The sequence below is a fragment of the Prinia subflava genome, chromosome 6 (assembly GCF_021018805.1).
Source record: "Prinia subflava isolate CZ2003 ecotype Zambia chromosome 6, Cam_Psub_1.2, whole genome shotgun sequence".
Classification (NCBI taxonomy): domain Eukaryota; kingdom Metazoa; phylum Chordata; class Aves; order Passeriformes; family Cisticolidae; genus Prinia; species Prinia subflava.
This window is the reverse complement of record NC_086252.1, coordinates 12,913,507-12,936,986: the sequence shown is the minus strand read 5'-3', so window position 1 is coordinate 12,936,986 and position 23,480 is coordinate 12,913,507. Positions and strand designations below refer to the sequence as shown.

Genomic DNA, 23,480 nt, shown 5'->3' with positions numbered 1-23,480 from the left:
CCAAAGGTGGTATAAGAACATACACACAAAACTTACCCTCTAAAGGAAGTTCCCTTCTTATTCAGGAAAATCATCTCCAAAAAGCACAAGAACATAAATCTTATTCCCAAACTCTACTTATTTCTTTTCCCAAAGTTAACAGCACTTTCACCAAAGATGCCACTCACCACAAACCTTGCCCCATTCTGAAGCACTGCTAGACGTAACACAGGGGAGATGCCACACCCTTAATACCTGTAAGAATAGCTTTACCAAAGTGGGTAAAGTAGAATCTACTGCTGCAGCATCCTCCTCAGAATGACTCTCCTATGCTCAAACCTGTAAAAATATGGCTGGTATTCTTTTCCAGCTGAAATGTAATGGACTAGACGTTCCTGAGTTAGTTCTCCACCTGAGATCTACTCCAGCGAAGAGATGAATACGCTGAACTTGAAAGGCCTAACCAGAATACATCCAGAAATGCAATTCCTGATTCAGACAAGAATCATTCCTACACAAAGAATGAATTCTGAAAAATTGAAATTTGATTACTTAAAAAAATTAAAGGCAATAGTGACTTGCAGTGATCAAACAGAAATCAGGATTTTCCACCGTGACTTGTGTCCAGATGTAAATTTTAATATTTGAATCAATATGAGGAAAGTTAATTTAATTTATTGCAAATTAAAACAGATTAAATCACTGAGAAACAACAGCAAATTAAAACAGCACATTCCCTTCCTGTTGCCCTCTTTCCTCAGACTCAGCTTCACACTTTGAACCCCCAACTTCTCTGTCTCCTGTTGTCCAAGGCAGCACAGGGCAAAGTGGAATATGGGCGTTGCAGTCAGTCTGTAACAGCTTCTTTCTGTTGCTCCATCATGGGTCCTCTCACCAGGCTGCAGTCCTCCAGCAGAAGCCTGCTCTGGCATGCCTCCTCTCCATGGACTGCAGTTCCTTCAGAAAAATCTGCACCTGCTCTGGCACGTGATCCTCTGTGGTCTGCAGGGAAAGCACCTGCTCCAGCACCTGAAGCAATTGCTCCCTCTCCTCTGATCTGAGTGCTCAGAGGACTGTTTCACCCTTTTCCTCACTCCTCTCTGCCACACAGCATTTTGCCCTTTCCTACAGACCCCTCTGCAGAGGTGCCCCAGCTTCACCCATGTGCTCAGCTGTGTCCTGTGGCGGGTCCACTGCAGAGCTGCCTGGAACCAGCACAGGGCCATCCACACCAGGGCACCTGAACTCAATATGGAAGCACAAAGTAAAAGCTGAGCATTAAGAACTTCCTGGCCATCTCCTGTGCCCTCTTTTACGTTGTGCCCAAAGTGTCATTTGTGAGGACAAGTGGGGCAGACCCACAGACTGATCTGGATTCACAGCAATAACTCTACTGATAACGTGCTGGTACACAAAGTGCAAGGCACTGCTGTCATCAGCACAGTTCTGCATCTGGGCTGGCCTGTGTGGAGATGCAGGAGCAGGAGCAGAACCTGTGGCAGGTGCTTCCTCAGAGGAGTGAAGGGGGCAGTGGAGCTCACCCCAGTATTTCCCACTCCTTGAGCAAAATGCAATGATATCTTACATTTCAGTCATGTAAGCAATCAAACTCCAGCACAATAAAGCAAAGACAAAACCCCAAAACATGGGAAACTGAGGGTAGAGAAGTTTTTTAAAATGAGAAATTAGTTTCTGTGCTGCTCTGGGTATGAAAAAGAGGCAACTGAAAACGTGTTAAAACAATTTCCCTGCTTCCAAAAAACAATGAGTACAGTGGTAGGAGACAACAAAAAATATGGCTAGGCCAGTGAGAGGTCAGTTTATGGCTTGTATTATGTACAAAGTTAGACACGGACTAGCACCTGATATGAAAAACCTGTACACCCACCAAATTATTGTGAGGATATTGATTTTAAACTGGTAAAACCCTCTTTCCACAGATCATCTGTTCTCAGTAGAAGTAAGGTCAAGAAGGTTCCCACTTCCTCCATCTCCTTCCATGTACAGAATACCTCAGAAGTGGTAACAGCTTTGTCAACAGCCAAAAACATGGAGTTATCAGACCAGTCTGCATTCAGAAGATAACTAGTGCACTGAAGATAAAAGCAAAATACATAATTACCATTCTAGCTTTTATTATGTGAGCTCAGAGCATAAACAGTAACAAAATCATCAATTAAAAAGTAGTATATTAAAAAAACATTTACCATGTAAAGTGAGTCATTTTAGCCATAAGAAATTGCAATCTTCAGCTGAAACTTCGAGAGCTTTCTATCTCCTGCAAGCAGCTTTTTGAAAACTTCTCTTCCTCTTCTGTTCTCTGCTCTGGTCTCTTGACAGTTATCTGGAGTACTCTCAGAGGTAAGTGATCCTGAGAAAACAGCCAGTACATAGTGAACTAAGAGATAAAAGTGGAAGACAAGTTGGAAACACCTGCACACTTCAGAGAACTGTAAGAAACAAGATTTCCAATTCTCTCTCATATTTAGTTTTAGCTTTAAAAGAAACAGCTATGCAAAAAAGTTAAATTTATGTAACTTAACAGTGACCTGACAAAGCAAAACTGAACTTGGATCTAGAATAGATTTTTAGGCCCAACTTGTGATTAGTTTGCAGAAGCACTGTTAAACTGTAAGCTGGAAGTGGGGAGAAACTGAGATTTGTTTTCTTCTCACTGCTGACCAGAGTTTGTCAAGGAACACATTAAGAAATAGTATTGTGTAAGGGAAATGGAATGTAAAGAGCAAGAATGCCTACTTTCACCATGATATTCTTCAGTTGCTTATTCCTTCTACCGGCTTCTAGTCCTAAATTAAGTACACTTGAGGCTGACTGTTCTAGATGCTTCCAGCTCTCTGAACGTTTTCCACCAAGTTTTCATACACAGAGACTTTATATTCCCTTAAGCTGGAAAGCAGAATTCCATGAGCCATCCTTCAAGAGACTAATACGAGCAGCTTTGCATCAAGCAGAAACACAAATGCAGCTGTTCTTGGGAGCTGGGAAGTTTTTCTTCTGCTTAAGAAGCACTGCAGAACACAGGGGCACAGCCTCAGAATTTGTCCCTAGCTCAGATTAAGATCAAATTCACAACATAAGGCTCACAGTTTTTGACATTTTTGACACCATTGGTTTCAATAAATCAATGCAAATTCCATGCACAAAGAAAATTTGCCACATCCAGAACTGATGTGACAGATGTTAATCAACAAACTGTGGCTTGCAGATATTGTTACTGACACGCTGTCAAGTGACCAGGCAGATAGATTATGCAAATGAAAATGTGCCCTCGTGATAGGACAGGTCTTAACTATGGATTCTGGTGTTATATGCAACACACTGAACACAGCACAGATGGAAGATCACCTACAGAGGAAGAAAAGTGCCAAACCTTTCGGGCTCTGAGCATGGTGGTTTTGAGGGCTAGTTTGGAATGCTTCATGTTCTGGATAAAAAGAAAAAAAAGTTAAAAGGCTTTGGTTATTTTAGGTTATTAAAGGGTTAGAAATATACAACATTTTAAAGTTAAAGCTTACCCTGTAAAAAGTACATATCTGAAAGCTGTTTCCTGTTTCTTTATAAAACAATCTTTCATTTACTTTACAAAAATGCAGAGAGACAATAAAAAGATTGGGAAGTGCCACTGGCCAACAGTTTCAGTATGACATGCAAAGATGGCAATGTATGAATGAGTATTCATTAAAATTTTGGGACACACTCATAAAAACATTGAGATCTGTCCAAACACTAGGCATCTTGTCAAACAGACCAGAGAGAGTTAGCAATAATACTAATATTCTGGAAAGGAAGATTTACTTTTATTCTCTACTGGAAAATCCTCTTCCTCCCACCAAAGAATGTGCATTACATAGGAGTCATGTCATCAAACTTTAATCTCCTCTGTTTCATTCCTGCAGGTCCTCTCATAAGATCTTACACACCTTCATGCTCTCCATGTCCCTTGAAGGCTTGTAGGACTTCTTGAGTAGGCAAGCAGAAAGAACAGCTATGTCAGCACACAAAGACAACCACTGCTTCTGAAGGCAGCTTTAAGGACTAGCACAGAGAATGTTAGTCTGGCACAAGGACACGGGGACTGGACGTCTCCCTCTGTCACTGATCTGCCATCACACACCTCGCTGTTCCTGGCTCTCCTACTGCCATTTGATTACCACACCTAATTATGTTTCAGTTAGTATCTACAGACAGAAACTGTTCTCCAAAGAGCAGAAGTATTTTGATGATCTTTCCTGGAGCCACTGAACTGTCAACATTTGACCAAGTTGAAATTTTTACAGTATTTTAGTGGCAGTTGATGCTGTACTGACACTGTCCTGCTATAGAAATCCAAGTACAAATGTCCAAATGGCAGATCCAATAGTATGTAAGCTTTTGGTCTCTAGTTCCTTCCTAGTGAGGACCCAGAAATCAACTGTTATGAAAGCACTATATTATAAACACATTTTCATGATGAGCCTTATCAATTCCTATTAGAAAAAAGATCAGGAAGAGTGAGAAATTTAATTTACTTAGAACAGAATGCTCTTGTTTAAACAGGCAGAATGTCATTAACAGAAGCCAGTACATGCCAAATGACAACTGAGCTGTGCTGCAGAGAAGGATGGTTGTAGTAAAAACATGAATTCCAATTATCCACATTGAAAGATCAGATTACATGTGCCCTAAAATATCTGCAGCATTTAACCACAGATAAGTGTAATTAAAACAGTCTTAAAGAACTGCGTGCAAACAACAATTTCATTTTATTTCAAGGTACATACATCTATATATGAAAACTATTACGTATCCAAAGGTAACTTGCATAAGAGGCTATCATATACATGCTTTTTGCCAGGTTTCTTTTGTCTATCAGAGGCTAACATACCACTGATGAGAATTACTCCCACAGGCTCCTATTTTCCTGTCCAGGGAAGACTCCTTAGGACAAGAACACTTGGTATTTGTCCTCGTAAAGCTTTCCATGCTTTTAAACCCCTTCTGTACAAGAACTGGATGGGGTCCTAGTTGACAAACATGTACAAGTAGTTTTTATGATACAGCAGTACTATTTATGCTCTTTTGAAGAATCTTCAGAAAACACTTCAAATCCCTTCAGAAAATAAACATGTCATTTGTCATGTGCATCAGAAATGGAATGGGATACCAAGATGCAAGTGTTCATATTGGAAAAAAAAAAAAAAGCATGCACATACACTCCTGTTATTTACTCTCCCCCCTTCTTCCCCCACAAATCATACCTTAGCTGCTGTTGTTGGATAGACCAGCTGGATAGCTTCTGACCTAAAAAATCAACACCATCTGTTTTACACAAGGCTTCATTCATTAATGAGGTGCATTGGTGCTGGGAGAAGGTAATTGTTACTGATGGGATAGGCTCTGAAGTCTATTCCTATGGAAGCTTTGTTCAGAAAGGCAAGGTAGATCAAAGATGATTTCCTCATCAGGGACCCATGACGAGCAGTAACTTTTCCTCAGCTATATCACACTTTCTATCCCTAATGGAACAGATTCTTCCTACCAAAACATCTGAGAACGTATCTGCTTGAACAGGCTTAAGGGAGAAAACTGCACTTTTGCCAACAGACAACAGGCAGCTACTATCCACAGCCAAATCAGAATTCAAGTGGTATGAGAGAGGCCAGCCCTAACAGCTGGCAGATAAACCATCCTTTCCTCCTTGTTTTATCAAATCTTTTCAGTTGCTACAAATGTCTGTGAAACGGGGCTCCTACATATTCATCCCAGTAAGGATGATAAACCCCTAAGCAAGTAAAAAAAAACGTAATGAAATTTAAAGGAGCATATGTACTTACAATCGTAGGGAAGGAGAGAGAAAAACTGATGGGGCAAAGCTCACCAGTGTTTACCTGTGCAGTGAACTCAGCAGCTCCTTCCCATGGAACACTGAGAACTGGAGAGCCTGAGGGCCTGAGGTTTCTGTGGAAGCCTTAGTAGGTGTGAAGAAAGAGATACTTTGGCAGATACAGATCCCACTGCACTCAGTGGGATGAGGAAAGCAGCAGATGAATCCAGCTGGGAAGAAAAGGTTTGTTCTCCTTGGTAACAGGTAAAGAAAAAGGGTCTACAGCCCTGGGCTGAAGCTCCAAGAGGTGTTTCTTTTTTATATTAGAAGCTAAGAATGGGCACCTCAGACTATGGGGAGTCATTTATCTGCCTCTGGTGCTCACCAAAACCCAAGCAGCTTTTCTGTTTGTAAGAGCAGGGCAGGCTTTTTCCTTTACTTCCATACCTTTAAATTCCTACCACGAACTCACACTATCCACTACTGGCGTCGAGAGGACTATGGATAGACTCAGGAACTGCACTGAGCCTTTGGGCTCTCAACCCCAAAGCCCCCCAAGCACAGCCCCCACCAGCCCTCCCAGCAGGATCCTTGCTTTTCAGCAACTTCTGCCATCTGTCTCCCTGGAGCTGTCCTACTTGTTCTCCATCATCCTGAAAATCCACTGCCCTGAAAGAGCTCTTGCATTTCTCCCCATGAGCCCCACAGCCACAAAACAGACTGCTACTTTAAAAGAACAAGGAGTTTACATTTGAATATGAATATTATACATTAACTTACTATAGAAAAAAATATATACACATATCTACACAGACAGTGTGCCTCTAAATCTTGTAGAAGCTGCAATAATTTTGTACCACAAAAAGTACTCATTACCAGTACTGGTTTCCATCCAAGAGGCCTCCAGCCTTGAAGGACAGCTATGGATGTGCACCTTTTTACACCTCTCTACATTGTACCAAAGGGTTATTTTTGCATGCACATACTGAAGAACATCTCTTCTTGTAAAGCAACCAATCACTCTTACAGACAACCAACAACAAGGATAACTGGAGAATCAGTTGTTCATTTACAGTGCCTACTGAAGGTCAGGAATTTTAGCTTTGCAAAGTAAGCGTTTGCACACAACAACCACAAGAAAACAAAGTAAACATCAGGAAAACGTACAATTCCAACACAAAGTAATAACAAACTACTTTGCATCAAGCTACATAGATGACTCTGAAAAATCAGCCTTGAGTATTCCACTTACACAGCTTTAACCATTGAAATTGGTAGCATTTACTTCTGATTTTTTTTCAGATACATAACAGTCTTCTCCATAAAATTTAGGTGGATGTTAGTGAACAAAGGCATTAAATTGAATTTAGAGACTGGAAACGGGGGATGAGTTCATGTTCCTCCTTTAGCAACATGCACAAAACAAATGTAAAACACACACTTTGAAAAAGAAAGATTACATTAAATAAAACAAAAATAGTAATAAACAGAAAAATGTATTTGGAAGACAAAGAACTGAAATTCTGTGAAAAATAAGGAAACTGAAGACAAAAGTATGAGTATTGGTTGAAGAATGATTTAAAATAAATTTTTCAATAAACAGAATTGCAAGTCTAATCCTCAGCTTTTAAAAACAACTAATTATTTATTGCTTCTTTAAAATTCTTCCAACTTTTTCTTCTACTGTTTTCAGAGTACCATGCAAATCAGGATAGAATACAAAACTCATTTCAGAGCCTGCAATTCAAGGTGGATTAAAGGAGTGTTTCCTCCAGCTGGGAACACTAAGTCAAACCCAGAAATACAGTGCAACACAGGATGAGACTGCACCTCATGGTGGAAAGAACTGTGTTAAAACCAGAACTGTTAATGAGGGAACTAGGCAAGAACTGATGGAAATATAACTTGTCTTTCCTTAAGCTTTTACTCCAATCACAAATGTATTGTCTGCTTTGAAGGGAACTAAAACTGTAATAACCTCTTGCTGATAAATCTTTAGCTGTAATTTATTCTTATGAAAAGAAGGATTCTCAACAATGAGGGGAAATTCTCAAAAAAAAAGAGAAATCTAGGGAAAGAGAATATAGTTTGGAATGCATTTGTTTAAACTTTAAGAAAAACTGACGGTGATGGGTTATTGAACACAGCAGCATGGAAGGAAGTACCAATTCTGGTATGCAGTTTTTGAGTTAGAAAAGAAAAGGGGACTGCTGACTGAGTGCTCCAGAACTAAGACTGCAGCAGAGAACATCCATTTGGGAGATATTCTGACAATTAGCAAAACAACCTACCAAAAAAACAACCAACAAACAAAACAAAATAAAAAACGCCCACACGTGAGTCTTGGGTGATTTTTCCTAGCCAGAAGTGAATAAAGTATATCATAAAGCAAGTCAGTGTAGACACTAAATATGAGAGGCTCCAAGAAACTGGAGATTTTTTAATGCACTTGCATGATAAAATACTGGCTCTTACTAAATAAGAGCATGATCCTGTTGGCAAATTCTAATGGCAGCTAACCCATAAACATTACCTTTAAACAAATAATGTTTACAATGTTAGTTAACTTCAGAGAAGTTAATCTATGTTAAGACTAGGATATAACATCTAACAGGTTTTGCACATAAAGACATTTGGAACACAAGTTCAATGTAAGGCTTTCGAAAGTTTTAGCTTTAAATACTCAAAAGAAAATGAAAAAATAATTTTAAATGGACGCTGTTTAGAAGATGTTTGTGAATGCTTGAATGTAAGGTAAAGGAACAATTTTAAAATGTTAATATTTTGGTTCATTTAATATTTACAACACTTTCTTCTCTACATAAATGAACTAATTATTTTCCTGGGGTTCTTTGTTTGTTTTCAAGTCTGAAAAAGAGAAAAGTCCTCACACTGAATTCTTCCACAGCATGCAGAAAAAACCCCCCTATTTTATGATCAAGCTCTCAACTGTTTAGTGGGAACTAATAACAGAAAGGCTCCTTTTGCTGTATACAAACTACTCTAAATGTTGCTCCAGGAATTCAACATCTGAAGCAAACAGTGCAATGCTTGATATCTATGTTGGCATCAGTTTCATTTAATTGGCAGCTTTAAACTGATTCCAAGTTATTTGTAGGTGCAAAGTTTTTTTCTTAAGGAAATGTCTGCCACACATTACACAGCTCAGTGCTTGTCACTTACTATGGCTTTAACTCAAATGTTACTAAACAATGATTTTTATCACTTATTATGGCTTTATCTCAAATGTTACAAAACAATGATTTTTATCACATTCAATTTTCTAAAGATTCCTGATAATTATTTTAATTGCACAGACCACATAAGTCTTAGAATATGTCACTTTTGAAAAAAGATGAGTTTGTTTTCTGAACGTTGAGGTGACAGTGCACTTGGACGTATTGCTTTGATTACTTGCTTTGTTTTCCTGGGCTTCTTTTTGTTAGGAACGCATCCACAAGACCTATATCACAAACAGCAGCAGGTTAAACCACATTTGTCTGAGCTGACAGCTTTAAGTGCACAAAGCAAGAGGTAGATAAGCTGAAATGGCAGCATCAATCATTTTCCATGAGAAAGACTCCTGCATTGTGTTGTTATGACCAACTGCAAATACAGCAGCACTGCAAAGGAAGGCTGCATATATCAATGAACCCCATTAGAAAGGCAGAACTTAAGCTGAAAGATGTCAAAGTCAAAAACATTCACCATTACAATTCACACGCTTTTTCTTCATCATACACCTTAGCATTCACCTGGCAACCTCACCTTTCCTCTCCTTGATCTTCACACCATGAACATTATGATCAGGTCAAAGTTGCATTTTCTTAAGCATCCATGTCCTTTATCACTTTGAAGTTTAGCATCCTGGGCCTTCCTTTTGTCACAAAACCATTGCCATACTCATAGTTTCGCTGTTGGATTCTGTGATCTTGGAGCTGACACATTCTATGGTCTCTGTAGTGCAATAAGAGTCAAGAGTCCCAAGGGGAAAATGCAAACCCAGCATTGTGATCCACATTCTAAAGCTAAGGAATTAAATTGTGGAAGACCTTCAGAAACAATGAACAAAATAGGCCATTTGGACAGAATCCAAATTACTCAAAACTTGAAACAGAGAGAGGTGGTGTTCCAGGGGCAACTGAATGACACGGAGTTGGCAGTGAGCCACATCAGTCAAACCAAAACAGCTTTCTATCTGAACTACTCTAAAATGTGCTTAGTCTGAATGTCATAGTACAAGTTTTTTAAAAATGGCAGTACTTTGAGAGCACCTGCTTTTCCTTCCAAGACATTTAGAGTTCTCCAATTTGAAAAATCCTTCCAGGCTTCACAGGTGAAGGTGAAGAACTATGGTGAGGAACTGTGGCAGTCTCTGATTTTATCTGTCTCCATAGACAATGCTTTTTCTCTTGGTTCTTGTTTAACTTGGCTCACACAGGTAACAACACCCTCTGTGTTTTCTTCAGCTTAAAAACAAAACAAAAATCAAACACTGAAGTTCAAACTCCATTGATAATGCTTCAGCCCCAATAGCTGGGGATTTAAAAGAAAAATATTTCAGGAACTCAAGCTAATAGTTAAGGCATTTATGAAGTTTACTGGTTTTTAGCTTGACAACCAGTTATGTCATCTACTGTGCTCTAAAACATTGCAAGTTGACATGAACTTACTGCAGTAAGGCTACCCTCGAGTAATATTTAAACCAATTTATAAAAAAAATTAAAACGTTTGGCGATATAAAATCACTTTCACACAAAATGTCTTTCCTCTTTCCCAAGGAAAAATAAAAAAACTAATTAGAATTGGCTGAAAAAAGTCTGTCTTGGAGTTCCCCACTATCAATGCATTTTTCTCCTTTCTTCAAGACACGGAGAACAAAATCCACTGTATTTTCTATGTTCACATATTACTGAGAACACTGCTACTTACTCAGGGCTGGCTGGCTGTCCACTATCCCTGCTGGAACAGTCTGTACATCTCCCAAGAGAATCTGATGTGCTCCTCCTTCCAGGCTCCTGGAGTCCCCCACCCCTTCAGCTGGCACCAGCTGGCCCACAGCAACCAGGCTGTGATGAGAGCCAGGCAGAGTCCCGAAAGCAGGCACAGCAGCACGGTCCTGTGCTAGGCCAGCCCCTGCCTGCAGACTGTGCCCCTGTGCTAGAGAGTGGCTGCTCACTGCACTCCCCAGGGAATCCAGGAGACTTGCAGGGCTGGGAGGGGAATGGTTATTTACAGCTAGCAGGGCTGTTGAGCCGTTTGTCGAGGTAAATGTTGACTGCAGCTGTAATCCCTGTAAAAGAGAAAGCAGAAGAACCAACATAGCAGTGTTTACAGCTGAAGAGTTGGCATTTAACAGCATATATTGTCCAGATAGCTTCTGACTTCCTACTCATTAATTCTTCAGAACACTCAATCCCAGCAATTCCAGGTTCAAAACATACTTGACAACAATTAGGACAATGCAATCCAGCAGCATTTAAATGACTGCTTATGACCACAAAGCTCTAATTTAAGACTGATATTCAGTTTCAGATCATTCCCCAGTATTGCCCATCCCCACAAGAGGTGGGTACTACAAGCTAAGCACACTGATTTAAATAAAATGATGTGAGGTGGAGCCAGGCTGTCCTCAGAAAGAGAGGAAGCAGCAAGTAGAACAGAATCTTACTACAGATTGTATTTCTAGGGAAAAGATCATGCATTTCATTGCGGTTCAGGAAATAGGAAGACAGATTTTCAAAGTAGTTAAGGAAGAAGGGTAAGAGAGCCAGCTTTGAAGGGAGATGAGCTTTAGAAGAAACTCTTTTAGCATGACATTTTTATCTCTCCCTCTTCAGACTTTCAACCTGCAATTTTACAGCTCTGAGCTAAAAGCAGTTTCAGGATTTTAAGGTATTTTCTTAAGAGGCTAGAGAAGATTTAAAAGTAATAAACAACTATCTTATTTCCCTGCAGTTTTTCAGTATTTTCATTATGAAATGACTGAACCATGTAGAAAACTAATAGGTACTTGGTTGGAGGTAGAAATCTACTGCCTTCATCCTCTTGGTTTTGCCTTCACAAGAGCCCCTAACTTCAAAGTGTCAAAAGAGAGTAGTGGGATCCCCTGCACCACAGCTATATGCTAAATGTGACGTGCAAGAGCAACCAAAGAGCTGACAGCTACTTCAAAGTCTGTGTTACCCAGCTACGTGTGGGATCAGCTGAGAGGGAACTTGCTGTTCTCAGTTTGCCTTCAGCACTTCCAGCACAGCGTGTTTGATGTTCTGTAATTGACTTCACTGTACCTGAAGTTGTGCAAATATCTTGGGCTGAAGTGAAGAGAGTGAAGACAAGAGCTGAGCTGTTTCTGGTGTCAAGGACTCCCCACTCTGGTTGGATTCTGCTTTGGTGATGACTGACTCCACTCCAGAGCTCCCTACGGTGCCAAAGTGAGGAAGCAGACAGTTATGACAAATCTCTTCTTTCTGTTAAAAGCCTCCCCTATGAACCAAACAAACTGCCTTCAATCTCAATACAGATATACAGAAGACATGTATGCTGTTTAATACAGATGTACACACATATATGCTGTTCTCTTTGCAGAACTTGGATGCTAAAGAAAGAAGACTGGGTATGACAAAAAAACAATACTGCAGGAAGTTTGTATGTATCTGTACAGAGCAAAAACAAGAAGCACCAATAAATCTGTTCCTGAGGGCAAAGTAATTGCACCCTACACTGTGCTTTGAATTTGTAACATAAAAGCTGAAACATTTCTAGCAAAGCAACAAATAATAATTTGACAATATCTATACCTCAGTAAGTGCTTAAAAACAGGTATCAAAAGAAAGGGTTGTCTTTCAAAATAAAAATCAACACACCATTCCCTTCCCATCTTTGTGAAATTAGTATAACTTCTACGCAATATCATCCAAAGTCCATCTATCCGGAGGTGTTTCAGCCTACAGATTATATCATATCCTCAAAATTCTTATTTAATGCAAGAATGATGGACCTCATTTCCTGAGGTGTTGTGAAAACTGAGATTTGCTTATAACAATTTCTGCAAGAAAATTTCTCATGAGATCATTCCATTTCCTGTTTGAGCCATCCAGAATATTTTGGTTAAGCTTTATGCAGACACAAGTAGACATTGCTCAGCTTCTTATTTCTCAGTTCCACTGAGAGGTGGTAAAAGAGAACTTGCCCTGTGAATGCAGATTAGTCTGGTCTCTCAAAAAATTCTCAAAGTCTCTCAAAAAAATTGAGACTGGTCAATTGCAAAACATTTTCTATCAGGAAATCATAGGAAAATTTTCCAGCAATCTGAGTGGAGGTAGATTTTGCAACATACATAATGATCTGCAGACTCTTAACTATCGTAACTGACCAGAAGATACATACAAATCTATAAATCTTCTTGAACACAAGTACCTCAAATATGTAGACTCTTTTGAATAATTTACAGAGATCCCATATGCATATGTGAATGTTAACATGCAGGAAGAGACAGTAGTTCTCTCCCTGGGTTGTGTTCTACAGCAACACCTCTGGGAAAAAAGGTAATAGCTCAACTCCTACTCTACTCACTACAAAGAAAGTTGTATCACGTGGAGATACAGAGTTCTGCACAAACAAGCTCTGTTACTGCCTGATTTCTTATATGTACAGTTGTGTCCATTTGGCACAAGTTGAAATTTAAAAGAAATATGTAGACAGAGTCTGAAAAGTCAATGCTGTTTTCCCTTGCTACCACTTCACAAACATTAATTAAAGCTCATTTTTAGAAAGTCAGGCTTCTTTTTGTAACACAATTATAAATGTGTTGAAATGTGTACAAACACATACCCACACATGTAAGGGGAGATGAGACATGCTGCAATTAGAGTTTCTACATATATTCACTAAGCTGGTTCACATGTGCAGAAAATGAAATAAATCCCATACTTTGGTTCCTGTAAAATTCAGTATGTCACTGGTGGATGTTTACATATTTGACAGGCTAGTTTGTCTTAGAAAATTATCTATGTAAAACAAAAAAAACCCCAAGAATTGGTCTCTTTCTGAGTGTTCTCCAGCACTAAGTTGATATAAAAGTCATCCCTGCTGAGCTCTACCACAGCTGTTGAAGGCACAACTATCCTGTGTCTCCCCATAAAAACACAGTAATGCCAATATTAGCACAGGCATGCAAGCTTAAGTGCAGTAACTCTGTTCACACAGCAAATTTCTTTTTTCCTAAAAACCAAGACTTCCTTAAAAAAGAGGGACACTGTTCAAGCTGAGTCTAAAAATTAACCTCTTGTTCTCCCACAGCTGTAAACACTGGAATTCTTCCCTAAAAGCACAAGGCATACATAATGTTATTCAGTTCAAATTAATCCATTGCAGCAACAGCCAAAATAAGTTTAAAAATCCCAAACGAAACAGAGCCCAACCTTTGCCTTTTTTTAACAGTAAATGCACTGGTGTACATGGAACTGCTTCACATAAATCATGTTAACCAAGTCGTTGAGGAGAACCCATGCAGTGAGCCAAACCTCTGGGGGTTTATATTTCCTGCTACAACAAAAAAGAAATTGGCCCACATCACTCCCTGACCTAAGGGGAAAGGGACACAAACACATCAGGACTCCTTCAGGCAAGAACCTGACACAAGTAAATCCTGACCATGACAACTGTGGTAGTGCCCCTTCGGTCCCTGTAGACTTCACTTTCAGCTGTCTAGAACAAAATGTACCCACCACCATGTTTCAGTTAAATGGGGAAACCAGCTGGCTCTGCTACTGAGATTAAAAACATCTGCAAAATCTGCAGCATAATCTGAGTGTGTGCAAACAACTAGGCTCTTCCACCTCACTTCAGTCATACCCCTGCTAAAAGCCAGGGATAGTTCTGATGAGTTTCACATCAAACTTATTAAACAGAGGATGGCGAAAGCATCTACAAACATGAGGAAAAGTTCTTTTGGTGGCTCAGTAGACAAAACATTCTTGAAACAAGGGTGGGAAGGGTAGAATAATCTTATTTTAAATTTATTATCAGCCACCATAATCCAACAGAACATCTTAGCCTATGTGTAATTCTAACTATGTGGGTAGCGAGTAGATCTAGTTACAAACACCTGTGTTTTATCTTAGTACATGTTTTGAAGTTGAAGTAGTAGGAACCCACTTTCAACAAAGAAAAAACATCAAAAAAACCAGTCCTTCGACCAAGAATGCATAAAAGTAAGTTTCTATAAAAATCTACCATATCTACGCTCTAGTTTTGCACCAGACTGGAAAGAAGTTTAACACTTGGTGGCTCAACAATCACTGGGAAGAGATGATACTTGGGTGCCACATTAATGAAGAAGTTACATCACAAAGAAGTGAAGAAACACCTCTCTCAGCCCGGCTGCCACTTGACACCTGTGTTTCTATTGCTGTTCTAAGCATCAAGGAAAAATGGAAAAGATTGGTCTCAATTCCAACAGCAGGAATCCAATGCTTGTTGTTCAGTGCCCGATCCTAGCACTGGAACTCATCAGGCCACTGACTTCTGAGCAGCAGCAGTCTCAATGTGCATTGAAGTCCCTTTCAGCAAGATATTTAAACATACGTGAAACACAAACCTCTGGAAATTGAAGTACCCTGCTGGATCCTGAGTATTGTGTCCCCCGACAGACATATCTGTCCAGCAGTAACTTAATACTGTCTGAACAGGTATTATTAGCACCTTCATCCAAGGTAAAATATTCTTTCCAGGCAACCATCCCATTACAATTTTTGTTTGCTTGAAGATGCTAAATAAAAGTCAAATTTGTAATTTTAATACTTCTGCTAACAACATCATGACTACGCATATTTTTTCCACACACGCAGTCAAATACAAAAACAAAAACAAAAACAAAAACAAAAAAAAAAAACAAAAAAAAAAAAAAAAAAAAACAAAAAAAAAACAAAAAAAAAAAAAAAAAAAAAAAAAGGGAAACCAAAATAGTTACAGCAAAATAATCCTTCTTAAGTTCACCTGAGGGACAGGACATGAATGCAACCTCCCTGGAAGGAAACTTAGCTTCTGTGACATAGCTAATAAAACACACTTGGAGACAGACAGGCGATACATGCACTCCTACCGTCTGAAGGTGGTGAGGCAAACGCAACAGTCACTGTCTCTGTGAGGACATTGCCACTGTCTGTGGTCCACTGCAGCTGAAAGGAAAAGAACTCGGTTCTCAGAGAGGGTGCAAGCTTGTCTGCAGCAACACAGGCTCAATACAGCACTGATGAGAAAACAGTGTCTAGAACTACATTTTCTTACTTTTTTATAATTATGTATTTTAGGATCACTTGATTCATGAAAAAAAAACACTGTAAAAGATTTTTAAACATGCACTGTGTATCAGGAAGGTTATCTGCTTTATCTGTCCATGAAAGTTTAATGACTTTATAATAGAAAATAATCAAACCATTTGGCTAACAAGCACACGCACTCACCTGGGCTACACCAGTGCAGGGAGAGGGGAAAGACTGATGACGTAACATGGTTTAACAGTGCTGTTTGTCAAAGCTGATTTTACATCAGCCATTTCTTAGCAGTTAGTCTCATAACTGGGAAAACTAGGATCACTGTGTACCCTTTATTACTCAAGACATGGAAGAAAATTAAAGGACAAGATTTAAGAGTTACTGAGCATTTGGAAGATTCAACTCCAAGCTCACTGCACTTACTATAAAATGCATTTATTACTATTCACACATTCAAAATGTTTATTAAGTCATAATTTAGACTGCACCTGAGACACACTTCATCCCCATTTTTTCAGCTACTGAAAAGTAGTAGTAACTTCTTCAAAACATAGACAGCAACAAAGCCATGAATAAAATTTTACGCCACATGTCAATTTTTCTACACCAGTGGCTTCCAGTTCACGCAGTCATCAAGAAGTGTTAATACTGTGTAATTTGTCAACCAACTAACAGCAATCTAATGCTAAAAAGACAAATACCAAATAAGGTCAGAAGGTTTTATTCACATTTAATCCAATCTTGCTCAGCCAGAGATTCCACTGAAAATATTGCTGCTGGAAATATAAAGTCCCAGAGAATTTTGGATGAAATACAGCTAAGTGGTAAAAATTAAGATTTCCAGTATTTAACTCCAAAAAAAAAAAAAAGATACACAAAGGTCAACGTACCGTTGCTGGGATACTTTCAGAATTATACACCAACTCTCCATTCCTGAGGGACTTCTGCACTTCATGAATGTGGTTCTTGATGTCATTCACAGTGGGGAAGAAGGACAGGTTATGTCTTTCTGGCACTTCATCAGGTGTGAACAATTCCCTTTCCACATACTTTCTGTCATATGTTAAAGGACATTTATTACCATACTTAAATATATTCCACATTTCCCACTGTTAAGAGACGCTGCTGCCTTCTCCCTCCCCTCGTTGCAATGACAAGACAAAAGCAAACTAGATCATCTTCAGAGCCAGTTCTTTCTACTTCTGCTACAGAGTTTGGAATTTAAAACCCACATTTATTCAAATAACTTTAAAGAGTACAGCAGCTCTTAGTGGCTATCTACAATGATAAGAAAAGATACCAAAAGCTGAGAAAAACAGACTCATAACATTTGGGAATTAGATTCAGTAATGCACCAGCACTGCCCTTTAGCTGCAAATCAAACAAATCAAATACAAAAGTAGATACAGCACTACAGACTGAGAGCACTGCAGACAGTTCTGTACCTTAGTTGCTTCCTCACTGCATAGACCTGCTCTATTCCCTGAGACACCAGCTCTCGGATCTTGTCTGCCACTTGAGGATGAAGTCGAGAAGGCAGAGTGCTGTTCTCATCTCTAGTAACTTCCTCCTCCTCCTCAGGAGAAGACATAGAAAGATGGGATGGTGAAGGAGGGAGGCAGGAAGTCTCCGTTTCATGATATTGGTGGGCTTGCTCAGTAGGTAACTGTACATACCACCTAGCAAGAAGGAGAGAGTTTACACACACAATTCTCAAAAAAAGGCAAAAAAATCAGTGTCTTGGGGGAAGAGTCTGTGAACTACCAACAACCAAGTCAGTGTGACAAGTTTTTACAGCCTCTGAGCAAGAAGATGTCTTTCAGAACTCAGGGCCCTCTTCACACCTTTCAACGCAAAATGAACTAGATCAAACCCAAAACAATACAACTATTTCTATTGATAGCCTGCATGGAAACACCTGCTGAAGTTCCATAGCTTAGTGCTTAACATATTTACTTAATTAATACTTCAGTGCTACAGAAGTCTTACTGACATTGTGGATTTTCTACTATTAAAAAGTGACTAAGTACAAAAATCAAACCAAAACAAAACCAAGTAAAATACTGCTCTTTTCTGCTTCAATTTGTGAAAATAAAGTAAAAAGTGAAAGTTTCACCTGAGGACACCACCAGCATCTATCAAGTTCTTCTTCAGCATGTTGAATGCTTTCTCCTGCTCCATTCTTATGATTTTCTTGTCAATTTTAGGGTCAGTAGGAACCCTGTATTCTGGAAACTTTTGAACCTTTTTAATATAGATCCTTCCAAGGAGGAATAAAAAAATTCTCCATCAGTATACCTTGTCCTTGGGAAGGGAAAGGCTTAAAAAAATCCTACTTATTTCATATTAGGCAATATAGAAAAAGTTCAAGCAGACTGATGTAGGGTGTGAGGAGTCTCTAAAAGAACTGTAAAATTCTTAAGGATACATTAATAGATATGGATGCAGACAGACACACGTCTGTTCTGAGCTGAAAGCCACTCAGACAGAGTGATTTTAGTCCTCAGCACAAGCCCTTGTCCCTCAGTACAGTAAAAGCACAACACCAGCTGTGAACAGGCTGCAGCTCACTCAGTTGTGCAGAACAGAGCACATACAGACCTAGCTGCAACTATTCACCAAACACACTCTTAGCTCAGTAAAAAACCAAACAAGCACCCAGGAAAATGCTCTAGGGTGAGAAAAAAACCCATCGGTGTTGAAGAAGGAGAAAATCCCCAGTGAACAGGAAGAACTAACTCCTTCAGCACACAGGATGTGCTGAACTAGGATGTCTGATATCAGTGCAATTAAAAGCCTGAAGAAGAAACAACAAATAAGATGAGTTTTAGGAGCAGAAATAGTCACTAAAGCACACCACAATAATTTGTGAATGCTCAGGTAGATAATGAATCCCACTTGTATTTCACAGAGTGATATACTGCTACTTTCCATTCAGGGAACCTATCAAATTTCAGCCTTACTCAGTCAAACATGACAGCATTTCCTCCTTACCCTAAATGAGTATCAACCTCAACTTATCAAGGAGATAAAGCTAAAAGCTACAGTGAGTATCAGCTACCACCCCAAACCAGTGCTCTGTCATGGCTCACAGAAAATGCTTTCTTGGGATGCTCAGTCACTCTTACAGCTTTACAGATAATTCTTACCTTGCTGGACAAGTGGCTTTGTACAGCTGGCCAGAGGTGCTTTCCTGCTCACCAGCTTTTTTGGGCTGAAATCCTTTCCTCCTTGGCCCATACTGGCACTCCATTACAATGGCTCTGCTTCCTAGAAACAGAAAGTAATGCACTCTGTTCAAGCAATCACTGAATTCATTACAGTAAAATACTAACTACAGAAGAGACAAGAGTTCTGAAGCAGTTATTTCTGTTTGCCATCAGACTCTTCAGAAGGCAGAACCCCCAGGTACAGCAAGCAAATACAATGCAAATGCTTCTCTCCCAGTATGTAAGAACACAGAGCACTTTAAACCATTTCTCAAACTTACTACACCTCACAGCACTCCTCAACATATGTGAAGGCAAAATATTGGACTTTGCCCTGGTGAGCACCAATACTTCACAAGATGAGAAGTCTTTCAAGCTACCAAAGGACCACAATACTGGTAATAAACACAAAAAGCAGAACCTCCACAACAACAGAGAAAATCTCCAGCTGAAATCAAAGGTGTGATGGTTTTGGCTGGGATAGTTAACATTCTTCACAGTAGCCAGTGTGAGGCCATGTTTTGAATTTGTGCTGGAAACAGTGCTGATAACACAGGGATGTTCAATTACTGCAGAGACGGGTTTACACAGTCAAGGTCTTTTCTGCCTCTCACCCCACACCAACAATGAGGAGGCTGAGGGACATGAGAAATTGGGAAGGGACACAGCTGGGACAGCTGACCCAAAATGACCAAAGTCATATTCCACTTCATATGGCATCATGTGCAGCATACAGAGCAGAGGGAAGCAGGAGGAAGCAGGGGGACATGCAAAGTTAGAGTGTTTGTCTTCCCAAGTAACTGTTACAAATGATGGTGTCCTGCTGTCCTGGGAAGTTGTGAATGAATTCCTTACTTTGCTTTGCTTGTGTGTGTGGATTTCCCTTTACCTTTTAAACAGTCCTTATCTCAGCCCATGAGGCAGCCATTTCCAGGCTCCTGGCTTAAATCAACCCCTCAGACCATGCTGTCCCATAAAAGCTCAGACTTGAAGTTTAGAAATCTCAACTGCTAAATAACAAAGTTTCAGCACAGCACACCCACACAAAACCAGACAGGCTCAAACAAATACTGCTTTGCTCTAAATTCGAATTAAGTGACTTCTTCCAGTCAGACCTCTAACAGAAGGGATCGACAAGCAAAGCGTTGAAATGGTCAAGAAAGGAGTATCTTCCAAATTTCTTCCACATCACCTTTAGTTATCTTTTATTTATAGTTTGTGTACTCTAGTATGCAGGCAAGGAGCTGTCTATGTCACAAGTGATATACCCAGAAACTTCTGAAGTACTGTAACAGCAACATATGTATTTCCATAAGACACCAAAAGAGCTAGATGAAACTAAAGATGTCTCACACACATGTTGGGGAAAAAAAGGGTAAGTTGCTTTGATTTTATTCCTAGCTTTCTTTTATATCACAATTTATGGCTGAAGCTTTAAAACTGGAGCTAACATTTCCCTTTTTCAGTAACTTTCAGGTAAAAAAGAAGAAAAAACCCCAAACATAACATACATTCCTGTTACTCATTTTCTTTTTGTAGCTCATACTCAAATTAAACTCTTGGTAATTTCACGTACGTACTGCATGAGCTAAATATGTAATTACCAAGCTGTGAAGTCTGTATGTACAGTTCAAAAAGAAGCCCAAATGCCAAAAGTCTTTCTGCTAAAGTCCGTTGATGATTATCTTGCTTGTTTGTTTGGTGTTTTGAATTTATTTATTTATTACTTTAATGTTTGCTATTTAAATAGTTTGGTGACTCCTGTGGAACAAACTCTTCTAAAGATCTTTAAGTTAGGCAAGAATAATCAAACAAGCTCTTACCCTTATGAGAACTTTCACGTCCTAATAGAGCAGATGGGACCTCCACCTAAAGACCTCATCAAAAGAACCCCCCATAAAATGGTACTTAGCTAATCTCTAAAGTAAAAAAGGAAATAGTCACAGCAAAACATAAAAAAGGAAACAAGCTCCTTCAGACTCTCACAGCAGTGTGCAAGCTGCTCCTTTATTAATGTTTGTGTCTTGACCTTATCAAAACTAGGGAACAACATAAAGATTCCTCTTTATGGCCAGTTGGGATTTGACATTGAAATTCTGAAAGTTGTTAAAATAAAATGGAGTTACCTGCATTGACAAAGGGGATCCCATCATAGGGGACATACTGAGATTTCCACATCAACCGTGTGGCAGGTTTGGCTGGGCTTGGAGACTGGCGCGTGCCCCACACGCTCTGTGTCTGCTGCTTGTGGAGCGTGAGAACGCCCTCTAACTCTGCCTCGCTCACACAATAGCCGCGGTACGAGTCCCCAATTCTCTGCGTGGAAAGGACGGGAAACCACAGGATTATTCACCCATCTGACTGCTGAACACTACACATGAAAACAAAAGCAGCCAGGGGCTCCGGCAGGTGAGAACATAGGCCCAGATTTTTGGCATTCCATGGTTTTTGTCCCCACAGTAGGATCCTCATAAAGAGATTTATCATATGATCTAATAGAAGAGCAGTCCCCACTGAGGTCAGGAGTTTGTCAGCCATCCAAGACCCTATGAACACCAAGAACCCCTGAAAAGGTTACAGTCAACTCTGCCAACTCTGATTTCCAGTGGACAACTTCACTTCTGTGGTTTACCCCCAACACACACTTCAGTTGCAGCCAATGACTAGACAAATTAGTATTAGCTGAAGTTCTTCACTTGACTGCCACAGAGAGTCTCTGAATCACTAGTAATTGTCTCTACATCTACTGCAACACACATCCTGCACTGAGCTGGAAGCACAATGCACCTGCTCATACCACCAGTAACTGTCTCACCTGCTTAGAGCACTAACTTCGAACAGAATGTCTCACACAGCATCCCCCCCAACCTCTGAGGCACTCTCGATTCTCAGCATTACACAGAAACATACTATACCAGACCTGCCATGTGCAAACTGATGATGGTTCAATGAATTCTGCTAATGTCAGGGCAACTCCACAAAAACTGCATCTAACTTGACTCAAAGTAGTTATCTAGCTACTCAGTGCCATCACAGTTAGTTCAGTGCAGGTCTGCAAAGGCCAGCCAGCAAGCAACAAAATTAGTGAGACAGAGAAGAACTTTTCATCCAAACTCAGAATGCAACGCTTGCTTCTGTTCATATGCAGCTCAGGGTCAGGCTGGCCAACCAGCTGTAACAGCCACAGTAGTTTTTCAGCTCAGTCCTAAGTGTGTCTGTGGGACAAACACAGGGTGAATGAGTACTAAGGTCTGAGAGATTTGTTTTGCCACCTTCAGTGACAGAACAGCCAGACGTCTAAATAATACTGACAGGAAGAGAGCAACAGTGTCTCTTCAAGATTATCACACAGATACCTTAGTGACACTGCTTAAAACCTGCCTCACACTCATCTAAGCAGAACAGAATGTCCGTGGTTAGCAAGACATAAAGTCAGCAATGAACCAACGAAGATCTTGTGAATAAACTGGGCCAGCACAGTGCTGCTGCCCGAACAAGGCCAGACAGGAGGGTTGTGAGTGCCCTGGGTGTGAGTCACTGGGACACGAGCTGTTCACACCTCAGAGCTCTCTGCCCTGCAGGCACTGCTGCAGCAGCTAACCAACTGCACAGGCTGCACTCACATGGCTGTGGGGAGCAAGAGACATTGGCAATTGTTTAGCTAAAAGTTATAAATAATACTTCTGAACAATACTTGATCTCAAAAATTCAGGAGAAGCAAAGTAGCCTGAGAAGTACCAGAACTTCTTTTTTCCAGAAATCTGGGATGCTGCCCTTCAGAAAAGGGATTACAGCACCACTGTACATAATAAATACAGCTGGGGTTTTTTTCCCATATCTTATACCTGTCACTAAAAATAGGTCACTGACCTTATTCTAGAGAGATGAGAAGACTGATAAAACTGTTGTGCCAGAAAGTAGCAAAAACAGTTAAGGTGCTCTCTCTATTCTGGCTTTACTTTTGCACAAGTTAGATCATTTTCCCTAAACTGGTGGAAGGGGAGGAGGAGGACAAGAAGAAAACCATACAGCATGTAAGATCCCTGATTTCTACAGGCTTCACAAGTAGGAAAAAAATGGACAAACGAGACTACCTTCTTGAGACAAATAACTTAATTTTGTATAGTTAATTAATGCAGTTTTCAATTACATTTTATTTCAGTAGGCTGATACATGCAGGAAACGCATTCT

The 23,480-nt window shown here is 39.9% G+C and overlaps 1 protein-coding gene across 16 annotated transcripts in view; it reads right to left on the bottom strand.

The window, feature by feature from the left end:
- Window positions 1-596: 596 nt before the first annotated feature.
- CARF (calcium responsive transcription factor) overlaps window positions 597-23,480 on the bottom strand; it is a 34,452-nt gene continuing 11,568 nt past the window's right edge. For 5 of the 16 annotated variants that reach the window (XM_063400290.1, XM_063400305.1, XM_063400303.1 and 2 more), the window contains 11 exons: window positions 21,416-21,605; window positions 19,230-19,350; window positions 18,197-18,340; window positions 17,526-17,759; window positions 16,971-17,133; window positions 15,910-15,984; window positions 12,094-12,234; window positions 10,736-11,096; window positions 3,371-10,272; window positions 2,187-2,350; window positions 597-2,072 (listed from right to left, as the gene is read on the bottom strand). In XM_063400290.1, the coding sequence (XP_063256360.1) occupies window positions 10,154-10,272; window positions 10,736-11,096; window positions 12,094-12,234; window positions 15,910-15,984; window positions 16,971-17,133; window positions 17,526-17,759; window positions 18,197-18,340; window positions 19,230-19,350; window positions 21,416-21,605 (1,548 nt within the window). In that variant the 3' untranslated portion in view covers window positions 597-2,072; window positions 2,187-2,350; window positions 3,371-10,153. Of the gene's footprint in view, window positions 2,073-2,186; window positions 2,351-3,370; window positions 10,273-10,735; window positions 11,097-12,093; window positions 12,235-15,908; window positions 15,985-16,970; window positions 17,134-17,525; window positions 17,760-18,196; window positions 18,341-19,229; window positions 19,351-21,415; window positions 21,606-23,480 lie in introns of all 16 variants that reach the window. The other 11 variants (XM_063400298.1, XM_063400295.1, XM_063400297.1 and 8 more) reach the window with 11 other exon arrangements.